The sequence below is a fragment of the Dryobates pubescens genome, chromosome 6 (assembly GCF_014839835.1).
Source record: "Dryobates pubescens isolate bDryPub1 chromosome 6, bDryPub1.pri, whole genome shotgun sequence".
In the NCBI taxonomy this organism is placed as follows: domain Eukaryota; kingdom Metazoa; phylum Chordata; class Aves; order Piciformes; family Picidae; genus Dryobates; species Dryobates pubescens.
Genome location: NC_071617.1, coordinates 37,736,353 through 37,754,580, shown reverse-complemented (window position 1 = coordinate 37,754,580; position 18,228 = coordinate 37,736,353). Strand labels below are relative to the sequence as shown.

The 18,228-nt window shown below is 39.9% G+C and overlaps 1 protein-coding gene across 1 annotated transcript in view; it reads right to left on the bottom strand.

The window, feature by feature from the left end:
• PRKD3 (protein kinase D3) overlaps positions 1 to 17,806 on the bottom strand; it is a 45,849-nt gene extending 28,043 nt beyond the window's left edge. Inside the window, exons 1-4 of the mRNA XM_054162343.1 lie at positions 17,031 to 17,806; positions 4,511 to 4,649; positions 3,502 to 3,633; positions 2,647 to 2,804 (exon numbers count right to left, since the gene is read on the bottom strand). Coding sequence (XP_054018318.1) covers positions 2,647 to 2,804; positions 3,502 to 3,633; positions 4,511 to 4,649; positions 17,031 to 17,321 — 720 coding nt within the window. The 5' untranslated portion in view covers positions 17,322 to 17,806. The remainder of the gene's footprint in view (positions 1 to 2,646; positions 2,805 to 3,501; positions 3,634 to 4,510; positions 4,650 to 17,030) is intronic.
• Positions 17,807 to 18,228: the final 422 nt, after the last annotated feature.

Below are 18,228 nucleotides of genomic sequence, written 5' to 3'. Positions count from 1 at the left end.
TGACAACCTAATGGTCTTCTGTGCCAGAGTCACTACATCAGCAGATAAAGGAAGTGCTGTGGATGTCATCTCTCTGAACTTCTGCAAAGGCTTTGACTCTGGCCCCTGCAACACCCTCTCTACTAAACAGGTATGGATTTGATAGGTGGACTATTCAGTGGATGAGAAAGTGGTTAGTCATACTCAGAGAATACAGTAAACAGCTCAATGTCCAGATGGAGATTAGTGACAAGTGGTGTCTCTCAGGGGTTGGTACTGGGATTGGTTCTGTTTAATGTCTTCACCAATGACATAGTGGGATTCAGTGCATCCTCAGCTAATTTGCAGATAACACCATGCTGAAAGGTGCAGCTGACACACCTGGCAGACAGGATGACATCCAGAGAGAGCAGGACAAGTTTGAGAATAGGCTAATTTAAATCTCCTGAGGTTCAACAAAGCCAAGTGCGAGGTCTTGAACTTGGAGAGGGGCAACTCCCAGTTACAATACAAACTCAAGGATGAAGGGAATGAGAGCAGCCCTGCAGAGAAGAACTTGGGCAAACTGGTGGATGAAAGGCTCAACAGGAACCAGCAATGTGCATTCACAATGCAGAAGTGCATGTCCTGGGCTGCATCAAAAGAAGCATAGCCAGATTCCCACACTCTACTCCACTCTAGTAAGATTCTACCCAACCAGAGTACAGAGTACCCAGCTCTGGAGTCCTCAGGGCTGGAAGGCTTCCGCTATGAAGAGAGGCTGAGGGAGTCAACGTCGTTGAGCAATCTCCAGGGATACCTTATTGCAGTCTCTCAATACTGGAAAAAGGTCTTATAAGCAAGATTCTGACATATTTTTTAGCATGGCCTGTTGCAACAGGAAAAAGGAGTAATAGACTGAAAAGAAGGTAGGCTTAGACTAAATAAGGAAGAAATCTTTTACAATGAGGGTTGTGAAACCCTAGTGCAGGGCTTCTAATGCCTCTCGAAACAATTCATTCCTGCAAACAGTCAAGTTCAGGATTGACCACGATCCAAGCAAACTCATCTAGCTGAAGTCCCTGCTCACTGCAAGAGATCTTTAAACCCCAACTATTCTACAAGTCTATTTTAAGGAAACAAAACAAAACCAACAACTCAAAAAAAAAAAAAAAAGAAAGAAAGAAAGAAAAAAGACAGAGATCAGTGTGCCTGGGAAGGAGGTGATATCTCAGAAAGTGACACAATAATAAAGAAATTTGTCCACAAAGCTTTAAGAGGCATCATAAAACAAAACCATGAAAACACCAGACAGAAAAGCCTTGCAGAGGGCAGGAAAGTATGCACAAATCTTTATTTTCACAGAAGCTAAAAAACTAAAAGTTCACTCAATACTTATTTTTTTAAGCAACCTGGCATGGTTCACAGACAGCAAGGCAAGCCCCTATATATAGAGGAAAAAATTAAAGACAAATCAAAATCCAATCACTATCTCAAGCTATCAGTTTAAAAGAAAAAAGTATGCCTGAATAGCTTACTAAGTCAGTAATACAATATCTAGAGAACTAAAAAATACTTCTTTAAATTACACAAACCAGAAAAAAAAAAATCTTTGACATTAAAACTAAAGTCTCAGCAATTAAGAAAAGGCTTTGAGTATTATACTGAATATTCAGCAACAAGATAAACTTAGTTACCTACATCTACAGAAAAATGTTAATGAACCTGGCTTTGCATATATGACCTAATATATTTTAAGATTGCTGAAAGATGAACTGCAAATATAATATGTTACAGGTCATTAAGCCAAGTGTTTAAAACTGGAGAGCAAAGAACAGGTATCAGAGATAGTAATCACACCTGTAGAAATCAAAGTTTAATTTGTGATAGAAGAAATTATTACATTTTTATGTCCAACAAATAAACCTTACCAATATTTATAAACATCAGAATAAGTATTCTTCATGACTGGAGACTAACCTTCATAGCCTCTAGCAAAAATAATAATCTGTTCTTAAACTAGACAATCTATATGACATATTTTAAACTGTAGTAAGAACAGTTATACTGTGAAGTAATAGAATAAGGAGGGAGAGACTGTCAAAAGCAATGCATTTACACAACCTTGAAAGCAGCAATGAAACAAATGGATCTTAATCACTGCCTGTCCTGTTCTATGATCCCAATATACTTGCAGTATAATTGATACCCTCTCAGAAACCATAACAAGAAAGAACTTTTATGGATGACAGTTTTTACTGTAAACTTTTCATCTTCTACACCCTCCTTGACAGGGCTTAGATTTTTTTAGATTAACTCTGTGAAAAGCTTAACTACATAACAGTCCTCTCCAAGCATAAAAGCTTGTGAGCTACACTGCTCTAGATCAAGTAACCGTTCTAATATGAAACTAAGGTTCTCTGAGTTCATATAACTGTGAGTGACAGGCTAATAACAAAATAATATATAAAACTATCATTTACTTCCCATTTAATTTCTCACAGTAGCAATAGTTATCAGTAAGTGTCACAGCCTAAGATTCACCAGATTTAAGAACGCACGAAAACAAATCGTAACAGTCAAGATGAACTCCCTTGTACTCATTCTGAGCCACTTGCAACACTATCCAGATCCCCAGAGGTTAAAGGATTTAAAACCAGAAATTGTTTCCCCTTTTATGTTATATACCTCTTCAGAGGCAGAGGATGTATATTCAGCTTGGGCTGGTCTTGGAACTGAAAGCCCTGCTCCCGGTAAAGACACGTTAGACAGACGCCTCTTTCTTATTCCGCTGCAGTTATTTGGAATCTTGAAGGCACATCGCTTATGGTAGTTTAACCCACAACCTAAAAAAGAAGGGTTTTTTAAGACAAAAAAAGCTCCCAACATTCAAAGTAACAAAAATAGTTAAACAGTTAAAAAGGTATTCCAGGAAAATGGTAAAGGCAGAGATGGCTCTGTTAAACTGTCTTATTTTAGTGTTCTTCATGTGACACACAAGAACATCTTTTTTTTCCCTTTTCTTTTTTCTGCATTACTTGTGAGAATACTGGTATCCAGTAAATCCAGCTCTAGAAACAAGGTTTAAGACCCTGAAACAGCTCATTGTCCTCCTCATTTCTCCCCCCCACCAGGAGGCTTTCATCACTCCTAGAGTGAGGCTCCCTTACTTTGAAACATAAGAGCCAAGGAGAAGCCAGTGAGCAGGCAGCAGTAGTACCCACTGCTGGGGTACTAAGGAAAGGGATTCTCCTTTGGAAGTCTCTCTAAAGCATGTGCTCCTTGTGCAAAGAACACACACTTGTAAGCCAGCTATTTTGTTTTACAAAGTGGGAAACAAGAACACTCTGAGTCATTTGCCCCAGGTCACACAGTTTGCATTAATGCTAGGATCAAGACTCAGGTTTCTTGATAGATAAAAGACCACAGACCCCTTCCAGCTCTATGAAATACTGCATTTATCATGTCTTAACACATCAAATAAGATACAATCTCTTCTTCCTCATCTTACATAGATATACATACACTACAAATCAGACTTACCTTCACACTTTAATCCTTGTCGTACCAAACCCCAAAGCATCTCTCCACAGTAGTCACAAAAAGTAGGAGCCTTGTAGGAATGCACATAAAGTGCATGAGGACGAATCTGGAAATCTTCAACTGTAGCCAAAGCTTTTAAAAAATTGCAGTAAGTTACAGTTCTTGCCACAGAATCAACAAGGATTTATGGAAAACATATGTTGTTTTTAAAATGTCAAAGAACACTAATGAGCTGTTTAGACATCAGCATTTTACTGTATACCATTTGCCATTTAAATAGCTACTTAGAAGATTACATCATTTTCAGTAAGCTTTCTCGACTGAGATAAAAAAATCCACTGGATTCTGTAGGCTACTGCCCATAACTAATTAACAGTAAGAGTCACAATGTTGAAAACCTCACTAAGATGAGAAGGCAAATACAATAGGCTTTCCTGAAATCCACTTAACAGTAAACATTTGAAAGAGCAACTTAATTTTGAAGCTGTTGGTAACCAACTAAATTTTCAAACAAAGGAGTTCTACAGGTTTGATTTTTATCTTCTAAAGGACTTTTTCAGTAAAAGTTTATTACAGTGAACTCTGTATCAAAACAAAACTGTGAACAGAGTTTCCATGGAACACTGGAAACTTCACTAGCAATGCTCTTTTTTGGGGGGGCAAATACAGATACAGACTCCTACAGTGATATTTAATTTCTGACCTGCTTCTTTGGAATTAAAGAAAGAAACAAAAAAGTATTTTACACCAGCACTACCATACCCTAATGGCTACCATTCTTTTACCAAATATGTACTAACACTTCAGATTCTCATATCTTTGCTTTAAATGTCTACTGAAGGAGATTTACATGTACCACTTGGATTTTCCTGGAAACCTCTGACCCAAAACAGTGACCCAGGAGGGGACTTCAAAGAGCTCAAGGCACCCATGACAATGAAGTTCCCTAAAGTCCTACTCTTTTTAAGCTTCTGAATAAAGCACATTCCATTGTTGCAACAATACCTACCAGACAGTACAACCTCAACAAGATCACCCTCATGTATCTCTTCTGCTGACGTAATTCGTTGCAAAATATTATCTGAGTTCAGGTCATGACGGAAGAGGAGAATTTTGTCATACATGCCAAAGAAACCACACTCTGGGAACTGCAATAGAAAGCAAGCTCTAAATTAACACATGCTCTTTGATAATCCTATCCATAAGCATTTTCAATAATAGCTACAGAACCATATGCCAGCTACAGAATAGCTACAGAACACATTAAACATTGTTTAATGCGTTGCAAGGAAACAAAATTGATTATTTTAGAGAAACTGAAATGTAGCATAAAAAAAAGTAAAAAACAAGGGAAAACAAAACAAAACACAAAAAACCCAACCACCTCTACCAAAACACAATGAATCAATATCAAGTTCTCTCCTTCCCCCAACCAACAACAGTGACTCTCTTTTGTCATACCCAAAAACTGTTAGGGTTTGGGGTTTTTCCTTTCAGTTTTTAATCTCTCAGGCCCACATAGCCAAGTGTGGCACCTAAAAGCTATAGACTTTAACTAGGATACCACCACCTGTAACCCTTATTGAGTCTGAAAGGTAATAGGTCCAGACAGCAACATCTGCCATACTTTTCTTGAGGGACAAGCCAGGAGAAGCTCCAGGTCATCATTCTACAACAGTTTGGATCCAAAGAGGCAAGAAAAGGAAAACTCAATTCCCCACAAAGACAGAAGATAGCATTGCAAATCCATACAGGAAATAGATACACTAAGTAACACAACATAATTCCACAACACGTCACTAAAAATAGCTTTCTTATTCTGTATTTTCCCCACTCTTCAAAATATCGTCAAGTGTGACTAAAACTCCCTAAAATGAAAAACTTAAAAGTAAACAGACAATTAACAGAGAAAAAGCCCATAAATAGACTCTGGAGAGGAGTAAGTACTAATCAGCCAGCTCCTTTGGCCTTTTTGTTTAAACCACATTTCACCATTGAGGTGGAAGCAGACACAGAAGTGTCCAACAGAGTAAAACAGGAAACACATGAGGGGAAAAGTAGGGAAAAAAAATACACAACAAACTTTCAATTAACTAGATAACAGACTACAGTCTGGTAATATAGATCTTGTGCAGTAAATAACTAACAGTCTAAATTGCATGAAGCTTGTAGCACATCAATTGTCTTTAAAATAGTCAAAGACATGTTTCTACCAAATCAAAGACACAATGAGGTATTAGTCACACCCATTGTTTTCACACTCCCCTTTCAGAGAGAAAAGAATGTCTTCTTTCCAGCTGCAACTTTATCAGAAATATTAAGTTGGCCTTCTCTGTTACGTTATACCTACATTACATATAACACTAAAGAATCTCCATGTTCTGGAAGGTGTACATTGAATAAACCAGGTTGGAAGAGACCTTCAAGATCATCGCGTCCAACCCATCAACCAATCCAACACCGCCCAAACAACTAACCCATGGCACCAAGCACCCCATCAAGTCTTCTCCTGAAAACCTCCAGTGATGGCGACTCCACCACCTCCCCAGGCAGCCCATTCCAATGGGCAATCACTCTTTCTGTATAGAACTTTTTTCTAACATCTAGCCTGAACCTCCCCTGGCACAGCCTGAGACTGTGTCCTCTTGTTCTGGTACTGGCCGCCTGGGAGAAGAGACCAACATCTGTCTGTCTACAACCTCCCTTCAGGTAGTTGTAGAGAGTAATAAGGTCTCCCCTGAGTCTCCTCTTCTCCAGGCTAAGCAACCCCAGCTCCCTCAGCCTCTCCTCGTAGGGCTTATGTTCCAAACCCCTCACCAACTTTGTTGCTCTTCTCTGGACTCGTTCCAGCAAGTCAACATCCTTCCTAAACTGAGGGGCCCAGAACTGAACACTGTCTACTTGGACAGTCACAAAGAGAGGCAGAATTTGTGCCACTGAGCCCATGCAAAAGCAAAAAGATGGACATGACAAAATTATACAGACAGCAGTGGATATTATATCTGCAGCACCAAGAAACTGGTTTACTGGGCTGATGCCAAAGCAGCAGGTTGTTCCTCTCTCTCTCTCAACTCACTCTTAGGTTCCCTACACTAATTTGACACTCTCTTGCACTCCGTATAGTAAACTACAACAGTACAGATATTGCTCCAAACCAGATGGTTTTAAAACCTTTATACAGTAAAATGCTATTGCTAAAAATCCATAGGTCATCTGCAATTATCTATAAGAACTCCTGTTATTCCATATTTCAGTATATTCATCCACTGATTCACCTCAATAAACAGCAAATATTCTGAAAATTACATTATTCCATTACATTATTCCATATTACGTTATTTGTATCAAGAAAGCAAATAAAAAACCTTGAGAATCAGCTGGCCTGCTCAATTATGCATCTCAGCATCTCTAAGTACACACAGGACTTGACTTTATATCTAGAACATGCACAGATAGAGCACACAAGTAATTCTTTCAAGGGAACTGACAGTTCCTCATACATGAAACAGTGTATAAACTTGCTCTAAGGTCTAACCCAAAATTCCACTGTGCCTCAATTAACCAGAATACAAGTTAGATTTACTTTTTTTTTTTTTTAAGAAGTGCTGTGAGGTTTTATTCCTTGACAACATATACACCATTCAGCCAGGTATCACATCTTAATGCTAGTATCAACAAGAGGAAGCTACCATATCAATCCTACCATCAACCATACCCTCTAGATAACTTTTATTTATAGCATATCAATTGCATCATGCTGCTGAAAAAAATCCAGCAAAAGGGAGAGAAAATCAACAGGAATAGGGCCTGTACCTGCCTGCATATAAACGTGACACTTTTTATTAATGCTGATACTAATTTCAGCTGCCAGGAGAGGCAAATGACGATTCAGAGAATCAGTGCAAACTGCTGCCTCTTTGTATCAAGTGTAACACAACCACCTACAAACTACAGGTTTTTAAGGAGCCTCTAAGATAGTTCACAGGTGTAAGTCTTGGGATAGAAATATCTTTGTTTCTCTAGTTTTGTTATTTCAGACCATAAACCTACCACGCTGCTGCTGCTGGTTAGGCCACACCTTGAGTACTGTGTCCAGTTCTGGGCCCCCCCAGTTTAGGAAAGATGTTGACTTGCTGGAATGTATCCAGAGAAGGGCAAAAAAGCAGGGGAGGGGTTTGGAGTAGAAGCCCTATGAGGAAAGGCTGAGGGAGCTGGGGTTGTTTAGCCTGGAGAAGAGGAGGGTGGGGGTGACCTCATTGCCCTCTACAACTACCTGAAAGGTGGTTGTGGCCGGGAAGGGGTTGGTCTCTTCTCCCAGGCAACCAGCACCAGAACAAGGGGACACAGTCTCAAGCTGCGCCAGGGGAGGTTTAAACTCGAGGTGAGGAGAAAGTTCTTCACTGAGCGAGTTGTTCGTCATTGGAATGGGCTGCCCAGGGAGGTGGTGGAGTCACCGTCCCTGGAGGTGTTCAAGGGGAGATTGGACATGGCACTTGGTGCCATGGTCTAGTCGTGAGGTCTGTGGAGACAGGTTGGACACGATGATCCTTGGGGTCTCTTCCAACCTTAGTTATACTGTGATACCCTAGCTGGCTCCTCCCAGGCCCATCACAGGGGTCATCAGTCCACCCAACACCCATCTCACCAAGCCAGAGGAGCACAGAAACCCAAATTAAGGACTCCAAGAAAAAGATGCCATGTCCAGGCTCCTCCCAGGGCTGTCACAGAAGAGCCTCGGTCCCAATTTCCAGACATAAAATTCATCAAGGTAAGTGACCTCTAGAGCACATTTTTTGGACTGAGAAAGGTCACTGCTGAAAGGTATGGGACACATTATAAGATGACAAGGAACCAGGATAGTACAAGACTTACTACACAATTTTTACAGAAGGAAAAAGGCAAGGAAAGAGGTGATTCAGCAAGGAATGAACATGGAGATAAAATGGAGGGATAAGAAGATTTAAAAAGCTGGTCATCAGTAAACATGGGCTCGTCAGAATAATTGACTGGTCATGCCCTGTGCCTGATCAGCACCATCTGTCCTACCTTTTAATTAAATTAATTTCTATTTTCCTGGATGACTGGTTCTCATTCTGAGCATATGTGTGTGTATGAGGAATCTGAGTGCCAGCAATTGATGCCAGCCCACAGGTAAGGGAAACCATGTCTGTGGTGCCAGCAACTAGAAAGACTAATGAAATCAAAAGCTTTCTGGACAGAGTGTGCCAAGCCCAAAATCACTGGGGAAGGGTACAATGTGCGACCACTGTTGCTGTTTGTGTTCTGTTCATGCAAGTGCTCTGTGTGCCTGCCTGTGACAATCTGTCTGTATGTGTTGGAGATCCCTGTCCAAGCGTCTGCCTACTGGGAATACATGGTCAGTCTTGCTACTGGTTGGACCTGGGGCATGGAGCAGCAGTAGTCTCATCTCTGCCAGAAGGCTGCTGGATTCAGTCATCCATAAAAAAACTTTCCTGCCCTTTTCTTGCATACACACCCCCTCCCCAAGATTCTCCTATTATAAAAGAGCAGACCGTAACACAAAGATGCCTCTCTGACCACTCCTTTCCACACTCGTCAACTCAGATTACTCTCCACTGCCCCCGCTATAGTACTGAGCGCCCAAGCAATGGAAGCGCTGGCTGCCTGCCCTCTGCATAGCCGGCCCTGACGAGCTGCAGGTGGCCTGTCAGTCCATGTCTAAGGCACTCGGCCAGGCTTCGATGGGGGAGCTGTGCAAGCAGCTTGGCTCCTTACAGATGTGCGGCGCCCTGCTCTCTCTTCCGCTCCCCAGTACATTAGGGAATACAGCATTCCTTGCTAGCACCTTAGCCAGAAGGCTAAGTGCAGACTGCTGGCCAAGAATAACCTCATCGATTAACAAGGTTTTTATTTCAAGTGGTATCTTTTAAGCTTTGCATAAAGATTCTGTTAAACTATGCTCAAGTTGTACACTATCAACTTTTTCTCTCTTCCATGCAGCAAAGTACAACTTTTATAGCCTTACTTATGCTCAGTTACATGAAGCTGTTCAAGAAGAGCACTACCCAGTTCCTTTGAAATGTTAAGTGCTCATCATGTAAACTTGAAAACAAAACTCCAAGCAGATTTTTTTAAGCCTGTTTTATCTTATGGGATTGTACAGCTATTACTTTCCTGCATAGGAGCCCAAAGTATCTGTACAGTGACTCAGAACACATAAACTGCTAATGCCAGTATTGCTAGGTTTTCTAAAAGCAAGCAAGAGACTGTTTTCAGTGTTAACAGATCCAAAAGAACATCTAACTACAGGAAATCACTTATGGGAAGTCTACAAATGCGACAGTCTATGCCAGAATTAATCCCTGGTATACCAATACCAGCAACTTCCAGTGAGAACATATGCAATCCTTTGTACTTGGGCACTACTAGAACAACCAACTACAAATAGCACTACTAGTGCATCACTGCAGTTGCACGAGGAAAAACAATTGGCATTACCTAAAATGCTTGTGAGTATTACAGCATGTCTACTTTTATTTAATAGCTCATTACATTGTATCAATATACAGTGGCCAGTATTGCTGGAGTGTAACACAAATGAGGCTTCTTTCTATCTTGGCAGTAAAGGAAAAATGCCTCTACTTCATGTTCCAGGACTTACTTTACGAAGTCCTGGACTAGTCGCCAAGAATTTACACTAGGGAAAAGCGTAGGCGAATATTGTTTCAAGGTCCAGTATCTCATGACCCATCATAACTCAAAACAAATGCTTCAAACCACTGAAAGTTAATTCCAAAGTCTAACAGTGCAAAACATCCATTACCTTGGAAAGTCTATTCATTCACTGAAATCACTCCAATTATTCTGCATCCCTACCCAGCTATTCACTCCCACTCTTTAGAATCATGTGCCAAATCACATTATCACACAGACAATTAGCTTCAAAGATGTTGCATGAGATCTTTCCCTCACCAGATGCCTCAGCACAGACATACTTGGACTACTGCTTGGCTGGGTTTTCCAGCACACAAACTTATTACCATGCTGGAAATGCGTATGTGCCCTGTACATACCAGCTCTGTGCCCTCGGCACTCATCTTTTCACAGGTGTGTTTGCTTCTCATGCCTCAATTCTCTATTACTTTGCTCCATATTTAGAACATAGGAAGAAAGATGACAAATCCAGAAGGCTGACCAAGGGAGGAGAGGAAGGGGGGAAGAACACAACTGATTAATACAAAACACAACTTGCTCAACCTGGACAAAAACCCAGAAGGATGGTTGCACCATCTATTTACTACAGCGCATTACATTGTTACTACAAGCATTACACAGATCCATTTGTAGTATGGATGGATTATAATATGATTCCTGTAATACTATGCTTTTACTTTGCTATAAAAAAAAAAATACAAATTAGCAAAACATCTGTTCAACACTTGAAAAATAAGCTTCAAATCAACTCCTCTGCCACAGTTTGGTTAGACAGCCATTACTATTGCAGTCTCCAAACCTTTGGAAGAGAGCTTATATTCATTCCACTTCTTTTGGTCTTTTCACAACATAATTTCAAGTATTTTAAAATAAACACTTATTTTCTCTTCAGCAGCCCTCACTGAAGAGCTACATGCCCAAACCACTTTAACTCAGTCCAATTAAAATTTGAGTTCTTAGGTACACAAAAAATATAAGGCATACAGATGTCACTTGGTTAGAAAATTCTACAGATGCATTTGTGTGGTCCTCATGTTAGGCTTTTTTTTTTTTCCTGATTATCAACAAAAAAAATGTTTGAACAGATCATCTTCCTTCCCTCCATGTCATGGTCTACTTCATCTTCAATCACACTACAGTTCTTGAAAATGAAATCCCCATCTAGTTCAATTAGTGCATATATAGTGATTGGATCACATTCAATAAAGATTATTCAAATTATTAATCAGGGAATACAATGTACCAGGACTACAATATTTATAAGAGCAATGAAAGTATAAAACTACAGAAACAGTAGAAAGGACCAGAACAAGAAGACACAGTCTCAAGCTGTGCCAGGGGAAGTTTAGGCTGGAGGTGAGGAGAAAGCTCTTCCCAGAAACAGTAATTGGCCATTGGAATGTGCTGCCCAGGGAGGTGGTGGAATCACCATCCCAGGAGGTGTTCAAAAAGGGATTGGATGTGGCACTTGGAGCCATGGTTTAGCTGCCCTGAGGGGTTGGGTGACTTGATGATCTCTGAGGTCTTTTCCAGCCTTACTGATTCTATGGTTTTACGACTCAGAAGTAGGCATAATGTGCAAAATTTAACTCCTTTTAAACACAGCTATACTTCCAGGGATTGTGCTCTCAACATCTTACAGAGTTTGTAATCTTGGAGAAGTAAATATTAGTGTGAATACATTAACTACTTGTCTAAGTGGCTACTGACAGACAAAAGCCTGAATTCAAGCAAGTCAAAAGTGCACAATATGATGGGAAACAATCAAGGAATTAACACCAGTAAGAAAGCAGAAGTACTGTTGCGAGAGGCAACACAAAAGGTAAACAGTGGCATGTTTAGGACTGGCTATAGAGGGAATGATGTCCAAACAACCTAACATGGAAAAATAGCCCCAAAATAATAAGAACAGTATAAAGCAAGCCAGTAATCAACTAGAAATGAGAATATACACAAGCATCACTTTTCTGTTGAAAGACAGTTGTATGGTTGAAAGACAGCAATAATGTTAGAATGAAGAAAAATTAAGACAACAAAAATATTATTGCTAACAAAACCAAAGACATTAAGCACACAAGAGATACAGGAATGAAGATGAAAGCAACAGGTGCAAGATAGGGGTTTCAAGCCTATCCACAGGCACGACAATTTTAAGAATACTTCAAAGAAATAATTCTTTTAAGTACCACAAGTGGAAGAGTTCAGCAACAGCAGAATTATAAATGCTGGTGGAGAAAGTTTAAGAATAGACCTCAAACAGGCAGGCGACAGAAGGAAAAATTACTTTTGGAGGTTATCTAAATTAAAGCACAAGACAGACTGAAAAACAGTGACCTGGATCAAGTTCAGTAAGATAAAAGACAGACGGGAAGTAAGTGCAGCAAACATGAATGAAACACTAGAAATATATAAAGACAGAGAGAGAAGAGGAAGAGAGTGAGAAAAGAAGTTTGAGTTGGGCTTCTCTTTTTTTCATTTAAATTTAATACATATGAGAGCACCATGTTATGAAAATACGGAAGAAAAAAGAGAGTGGTTAGTTAATCAGCAAGACATAGGAAATATTCCTTTGATAAACCAAAGGAGTGACTGTTTGGGTGGGTTCAGTGAAGTGAAAAAAGAAAAACTAGTTTGGAAGATAAAGAAACAGACTGTACAGGTGAACAGTGTATTGGTACTCAAATCAAGAAGAAGGCAACAGTTAGAAGGGATCACAACGATTTCAGGCATACATCCTAAGGTAGGAGGGCCACTGGCCTACTTCAGAGCAAAATGTAGCATTGGAGGAAATGTAAAGAAGGAGGGTGCTGAGTATGACTGAAAATTAAAAGTTTAAAAGACAGATCTGTAGATGAAAAAGGTATATAAGGGAAGTTTCAGAATCATGAAAGTAAAGATCCATAAGCTTATGAAAAAGGCTGTGACAAATCTCGTAGGTACTGATACGAGTAAAGCAAAAAACAACTGGATATTTTTCATTTATAATTATTAGTTTAACTAGAATAAAAAACATAAGATAAAGCCTTTAAAGCATGCAGTCCTACATAATTCTCAGTTTATGGGAGTGAAGCACCACCACATGCAAGTTTCTAGTTTCAAGCTACTGAGCCCTATGTTCTACTTCATGTAAGGAATGAAGAAGTTGTACTTAAATACAAAACAGGCTCAAGAACTTGTCTCTGTAATATCTGATCATTGTGCAAGGACATGCACTGTCCATCTGCAACTTATGCAACACATTTCCCTGCTTCTAAACACACTCCCTCTATTCCAGCAGTTATGTATGTTCATGGTTTCACTCCTCTTCAGACTCCCCCAGAGAACTGTATGCCTGGTACATTAACATACAACCAAAACAAGGAACGAAGAGAGTAGATGGAGAGTATAGCCAAGAATCTTTTGAAGCATTAGACTAAAAAGTCTAATGTTTGGGTTTTTAACAAGGACTTCACGTAAGCATTCCAATATACAACACCACTAACATACTGCTCCCTGAATTTAAGTTTAAACTTCAAAATAAGTTCCTTTCCTGATGTTTCGAACATTTCTAACCGTTTTAAGACACATCAAATATTTGCATTACTGATCTCACTCTCCTTGCAGACATGTCCTCCTTAGTTTCAGTTCTCTTGATGCTAATTTTAAGTACCCTTCTGCAAATCCTGAACAAGCCACATCAAACAGCAGTATCTGAAGCAGGAAGCACAGCCGATCATCAGTACTGTTCACTATCTTCATCAATGATGGAGACAGCAAGACTGAGTGCACCCCCAGCAAATGTGCAGCTGATACCAACCTGAGTGATGTGATTGGTAAGTCTGAAGGATGCCATCCAGAGGGTCCTGGAGGCTGGAGATGCGGGCTAAGGAGAATCTCATGAGGTTCAGTAAGGCAAAGTGTAAGGTCCTGCACCTAGGTCAGGGCAATGCTAGATAGCAATACAGGCTGGCATACGATGATATTGAATGCAGCCCTGCAGAAAAAGACTTGGGGGTGCTGATGGATGAGAAGCTGGACATGAGCCAACAGTGTGCATCTGGAGAAGAGAAGGCTCTGGGGAAACTTAATAGCTTTCCAGTACCTGAAGGGGGCCTACAAGAAGGCTGGAGATGGGCTGTTTACAGAGGACTGTAGTGATAGGATATGGGGCAATGGTTTTAAATTACAGATTAGTAGATTTAGATTGGATGTTAGGAACAAGCTCTTTACCATGAGGGTAGTGGAACACTGGAACAGGTTGCCTAGAGAGGTAGAGGCCTCATCCCTAGAGATATTCAAGGTCAGGTTCGACAAGGCCCTGAGCAACCTGATCTAGTGGAGGATGTCCCTTCTCACTGCCAGAGGGTTGGACTAGATGACCTCTGGAGGTCCCTTCCAATCCAAACCATTCTATGATTCCATAATACAGCAAGACTGCACTACAGAAAGCACTATGAACACACATCAGGTCAACAGAGTACTTATTTCTCAACTAAACTGCTCCCCAACACAGGCATTTGCAGGATTGTTTTCTCCCCAGTTGATTAATTACCCCTAAAAGAAATAAAGGGAAGGTATAAGTTACATTTCTGAAAACTTCTAAGGATGCTGTAATTAGTTTTACAAAGGTTAAACCCCAGCCTCCTCAGAGATGCACTGTTAAGTCTTCATCAACATTTTTCATACTGAAATAGAGTTAAGACAGAAGTTCAAGCTCCCGAGCAAAAGAGGAAGGATACCTGAATCTCTTTTTTGTTTCAGATACACAGAGAAATACCAGGCTGAAATGTGACTTAAAAATACTGTTAAAAATAAGTAAGGAAGCTTCCATTTAATTGTAGTAAAGATACCTCTTAAGTAAGTGGATACAAATTATTCCAAAGGAGGGGAAGGAGGGAAAGATCTCTCTCCTTTTTTCATTAAAGGGCAACAGTAAAGAAATACTGCTAACTACAGAACTATCACAAGAAAAAAAACTGAAGTTTGTACCCTAAAGTTGATGTCCAGGAGCCAATCAAGAAAAGACTCTAAGTAGGTTGTAGAACACCATAGGAAAGGGAAGCTTCAACAATCTTCAATATCAAAGTGCTTCAAAGCTTTCAAAGCCTGACATATGCATGACGTTACTCAAAAGAATACAGCTCACAATTTTTACATAAATACAAAATTATCTATTTAATATGCTTGCAACAGTCACGAGATCCAAGGGAAAAGAAGTCACAGCAGGTCATATTGCTGCTAGTAACAGGCTGGAGGGAAGATACTGCACTTTGTGCTGGTCACAAATCTGCTTACAAAAGATGAACTCCCTACACATAAGGCTGTTCCCTAACTAGTTTGCTGCCTGCAAACATACTCTCATGGAGCAATCATTCAGTGGTAGCATCAGCTGCAGAAGAGCATAAACCGAGTCAAAACCAGAAAGGGGAAAAATTATCATGAAATACTCATCAGTTTTGCAGTTGCTCATCATACAAAAGTCTCTTCAGTAACAGCAACAACCTGAGCTAAACTTTTAGCTGAGCCTCCCTGAAGAATAGAAAGGAAAAAGAAAAAATAAGCATGCATTTGCTTTCATCTTTAAGACAGAAGACAGGAAATATGCAGATGCAAAGAGAAGGCACTGATACAGAAAGAAAAAGTGGCCCCTGAAACGTCTGCAAAAAAGTACACCTAACACGCATGGTACAAAACAACAACAACAAAAAACCTTGACCCATATAACTTGTCTCTTCAGGAAGGAACTGACATGCCGAACCACATCTGATAGCCCAGGCAGCTATTATGAAATCAGCTTGCTTGCCAACTAGTTTGTAAAAACATAGAAGAAGCAGTTAAATCACGAGATTGGGGGGGGGGGGGGAGGGAGAAGATACACACGCACATGCGAACAAGTTTATATAACACTTGCATTTCCTTTCAGGTTATTAAGTGGAAAACAATAATCTAAACTTAATCAACCATAAATACCAATCACAGCAATCAAAGTCACAAAGAAAATAACCCCCTACAAAACAATCTACACCTTCAGCTCCCCCCTTCTCACTCACCCTTGCTCTGAGGTACAGAGTATTTATTTCTTCATTATTTTATGAAGCAACATTAACTACTTTTCAGGTTACTCAGTAGGAACTAACCTAAATAAAGATACGGCTTGGATGCAAGAACAGCAAGATCCACGTCATTTTCATCCTAGTGACTCAGAACTTGCAACAACTTAATCGTGACACATTGAACAGTAGGCTAATATTTTTATTTCTTGCCTGACCCTCTCTAATATTAGAGTTGATGCTAACAGTTGCACAATAATAATACATGTATTATTATTATATGTGTAATAATATATGCATTCCTTATGTGGAAAAACCATACTAGGACAGTAGTAGCTGTTTGGTGGGGGTTTTAACAACTAGAACTAGAAAGCAAAGCTACTATCACAAAGTCTGCAGACCTGCAGTACATTTCTACAGTGACAATTGGTCCTTTCATTATGGCTGGCTTATACAGTTGCAAGAAAACTCCTTAGAGTAGTAAGCATAAACTAGTAAAAATCTAAGATATCAGTGACAATCACTGAAACTAAAAAACATATTCTCCATCCTGTGAAAACTAATGCTTGCAGAAAATTTACTACTACATCTTTTACTAGTTTTCTCCAGCAAGAAAGTAACAGAAGAACTCACTCCTTTTAAATTACTCAGGAGTTAGCAAAGTTGCTTTGCACTTAACTGTACAGGTATCTTCAAAACTGGTACCAAGCTTCTTGGCATATTCCAGTCACACACTGTTATTACTAGAAGTCTGTTACAAAACAACTGTTGGCATCACTAGCACGTGGCAGTTTTATACCATACCTTTTGGTAAACTATAGAGCACACGAGGTCTTTGACAGCAGAGAGGGACAGGTCCTGAGTTTCAATGGTGACAGTCTCTCGAGTGAGACCAATCTGCAGAAGGAAGGAGACCCCGTGCATAGAGCCCCGGGAGTTGGTGAGGCTCTGGGTGCTGAAACTGCCATTGGAGAGTCGACTGGAGAGCCCCGACTGGGGACTTGAAGACAAAGACGGGGTTTGTGGTGCAGAAGCATGACACGCTGGTGGGGAAAATTTCTGTAAGGATGGGGGAGAAGAGTCGTTTGCGGACATCTGACTTGCTTTACTTTGTGGAGATCTCCTTAGCAGTCAAATTCTAAGAAAAATATATTGCCAGTTCTTGGTTTGAAATGAAAACAAGGACAACGTAACCTTCCCTTTCTTAGATCGATAAAATGTCCCTGATCAGTAAAACTTAATTTTCCCTTTCATTCTGTGCATGCCAAAGAGTAAAATAATTTCAGCTGTAATACACTTTAAAAGGGTCTCTTTCTGCAGTTACAATCAGCTGATCAAAAGCAGATTGCCTGTCCTCTAGCACCACGTCCAGACAACAGAGGCTTACATAAAGGCCTCACAGAAACACATTAGCTCTGCCGTTTTATACGCGTCCTTCATCTTTAGGTACTAAAAAAAAAAGCTGGAAACACAGCTGGAAACATATGTCAGCAAACCAAAAGTATCCTCATTCACCTATTTCAACAGACCATATCTTAAATGCAGGCTTATCCTCATGTAGATAGCCTTTTAGAATGAAAAAAAAAAAAAGTATCCTTGAACAACAACAGAAGTCCATGTATGTGATGAGTCTATATTCCTCCTTCAGAAATTCTTCTCTGAATTTGCAGGACAATGTTAACTTGGAGATCACTGAAGGTATTCAATTTCATTTTTATAAAGTATTTTAGCTCATGAAATGCAGGAGCAGAACATCTGAAGACACAATCACATTAAATGTAATCTCGAGCTTCACCCAGATAATCTCCAGCATTTTGAAACGTTGTACTCTGCCTGTAAGGGAAAAGATACAAAGTCCTTACTTCACACGAAACGCATAAAATTGCACAGCAATGTCATAAGCACTCTACTTTGATACAGCAGGATCACCAATCCCTTTTACTCCAACATGTTATGTTAGTAGCATTTTGTACTGGTAATTTGAACTTAACTGTTGTCCCAC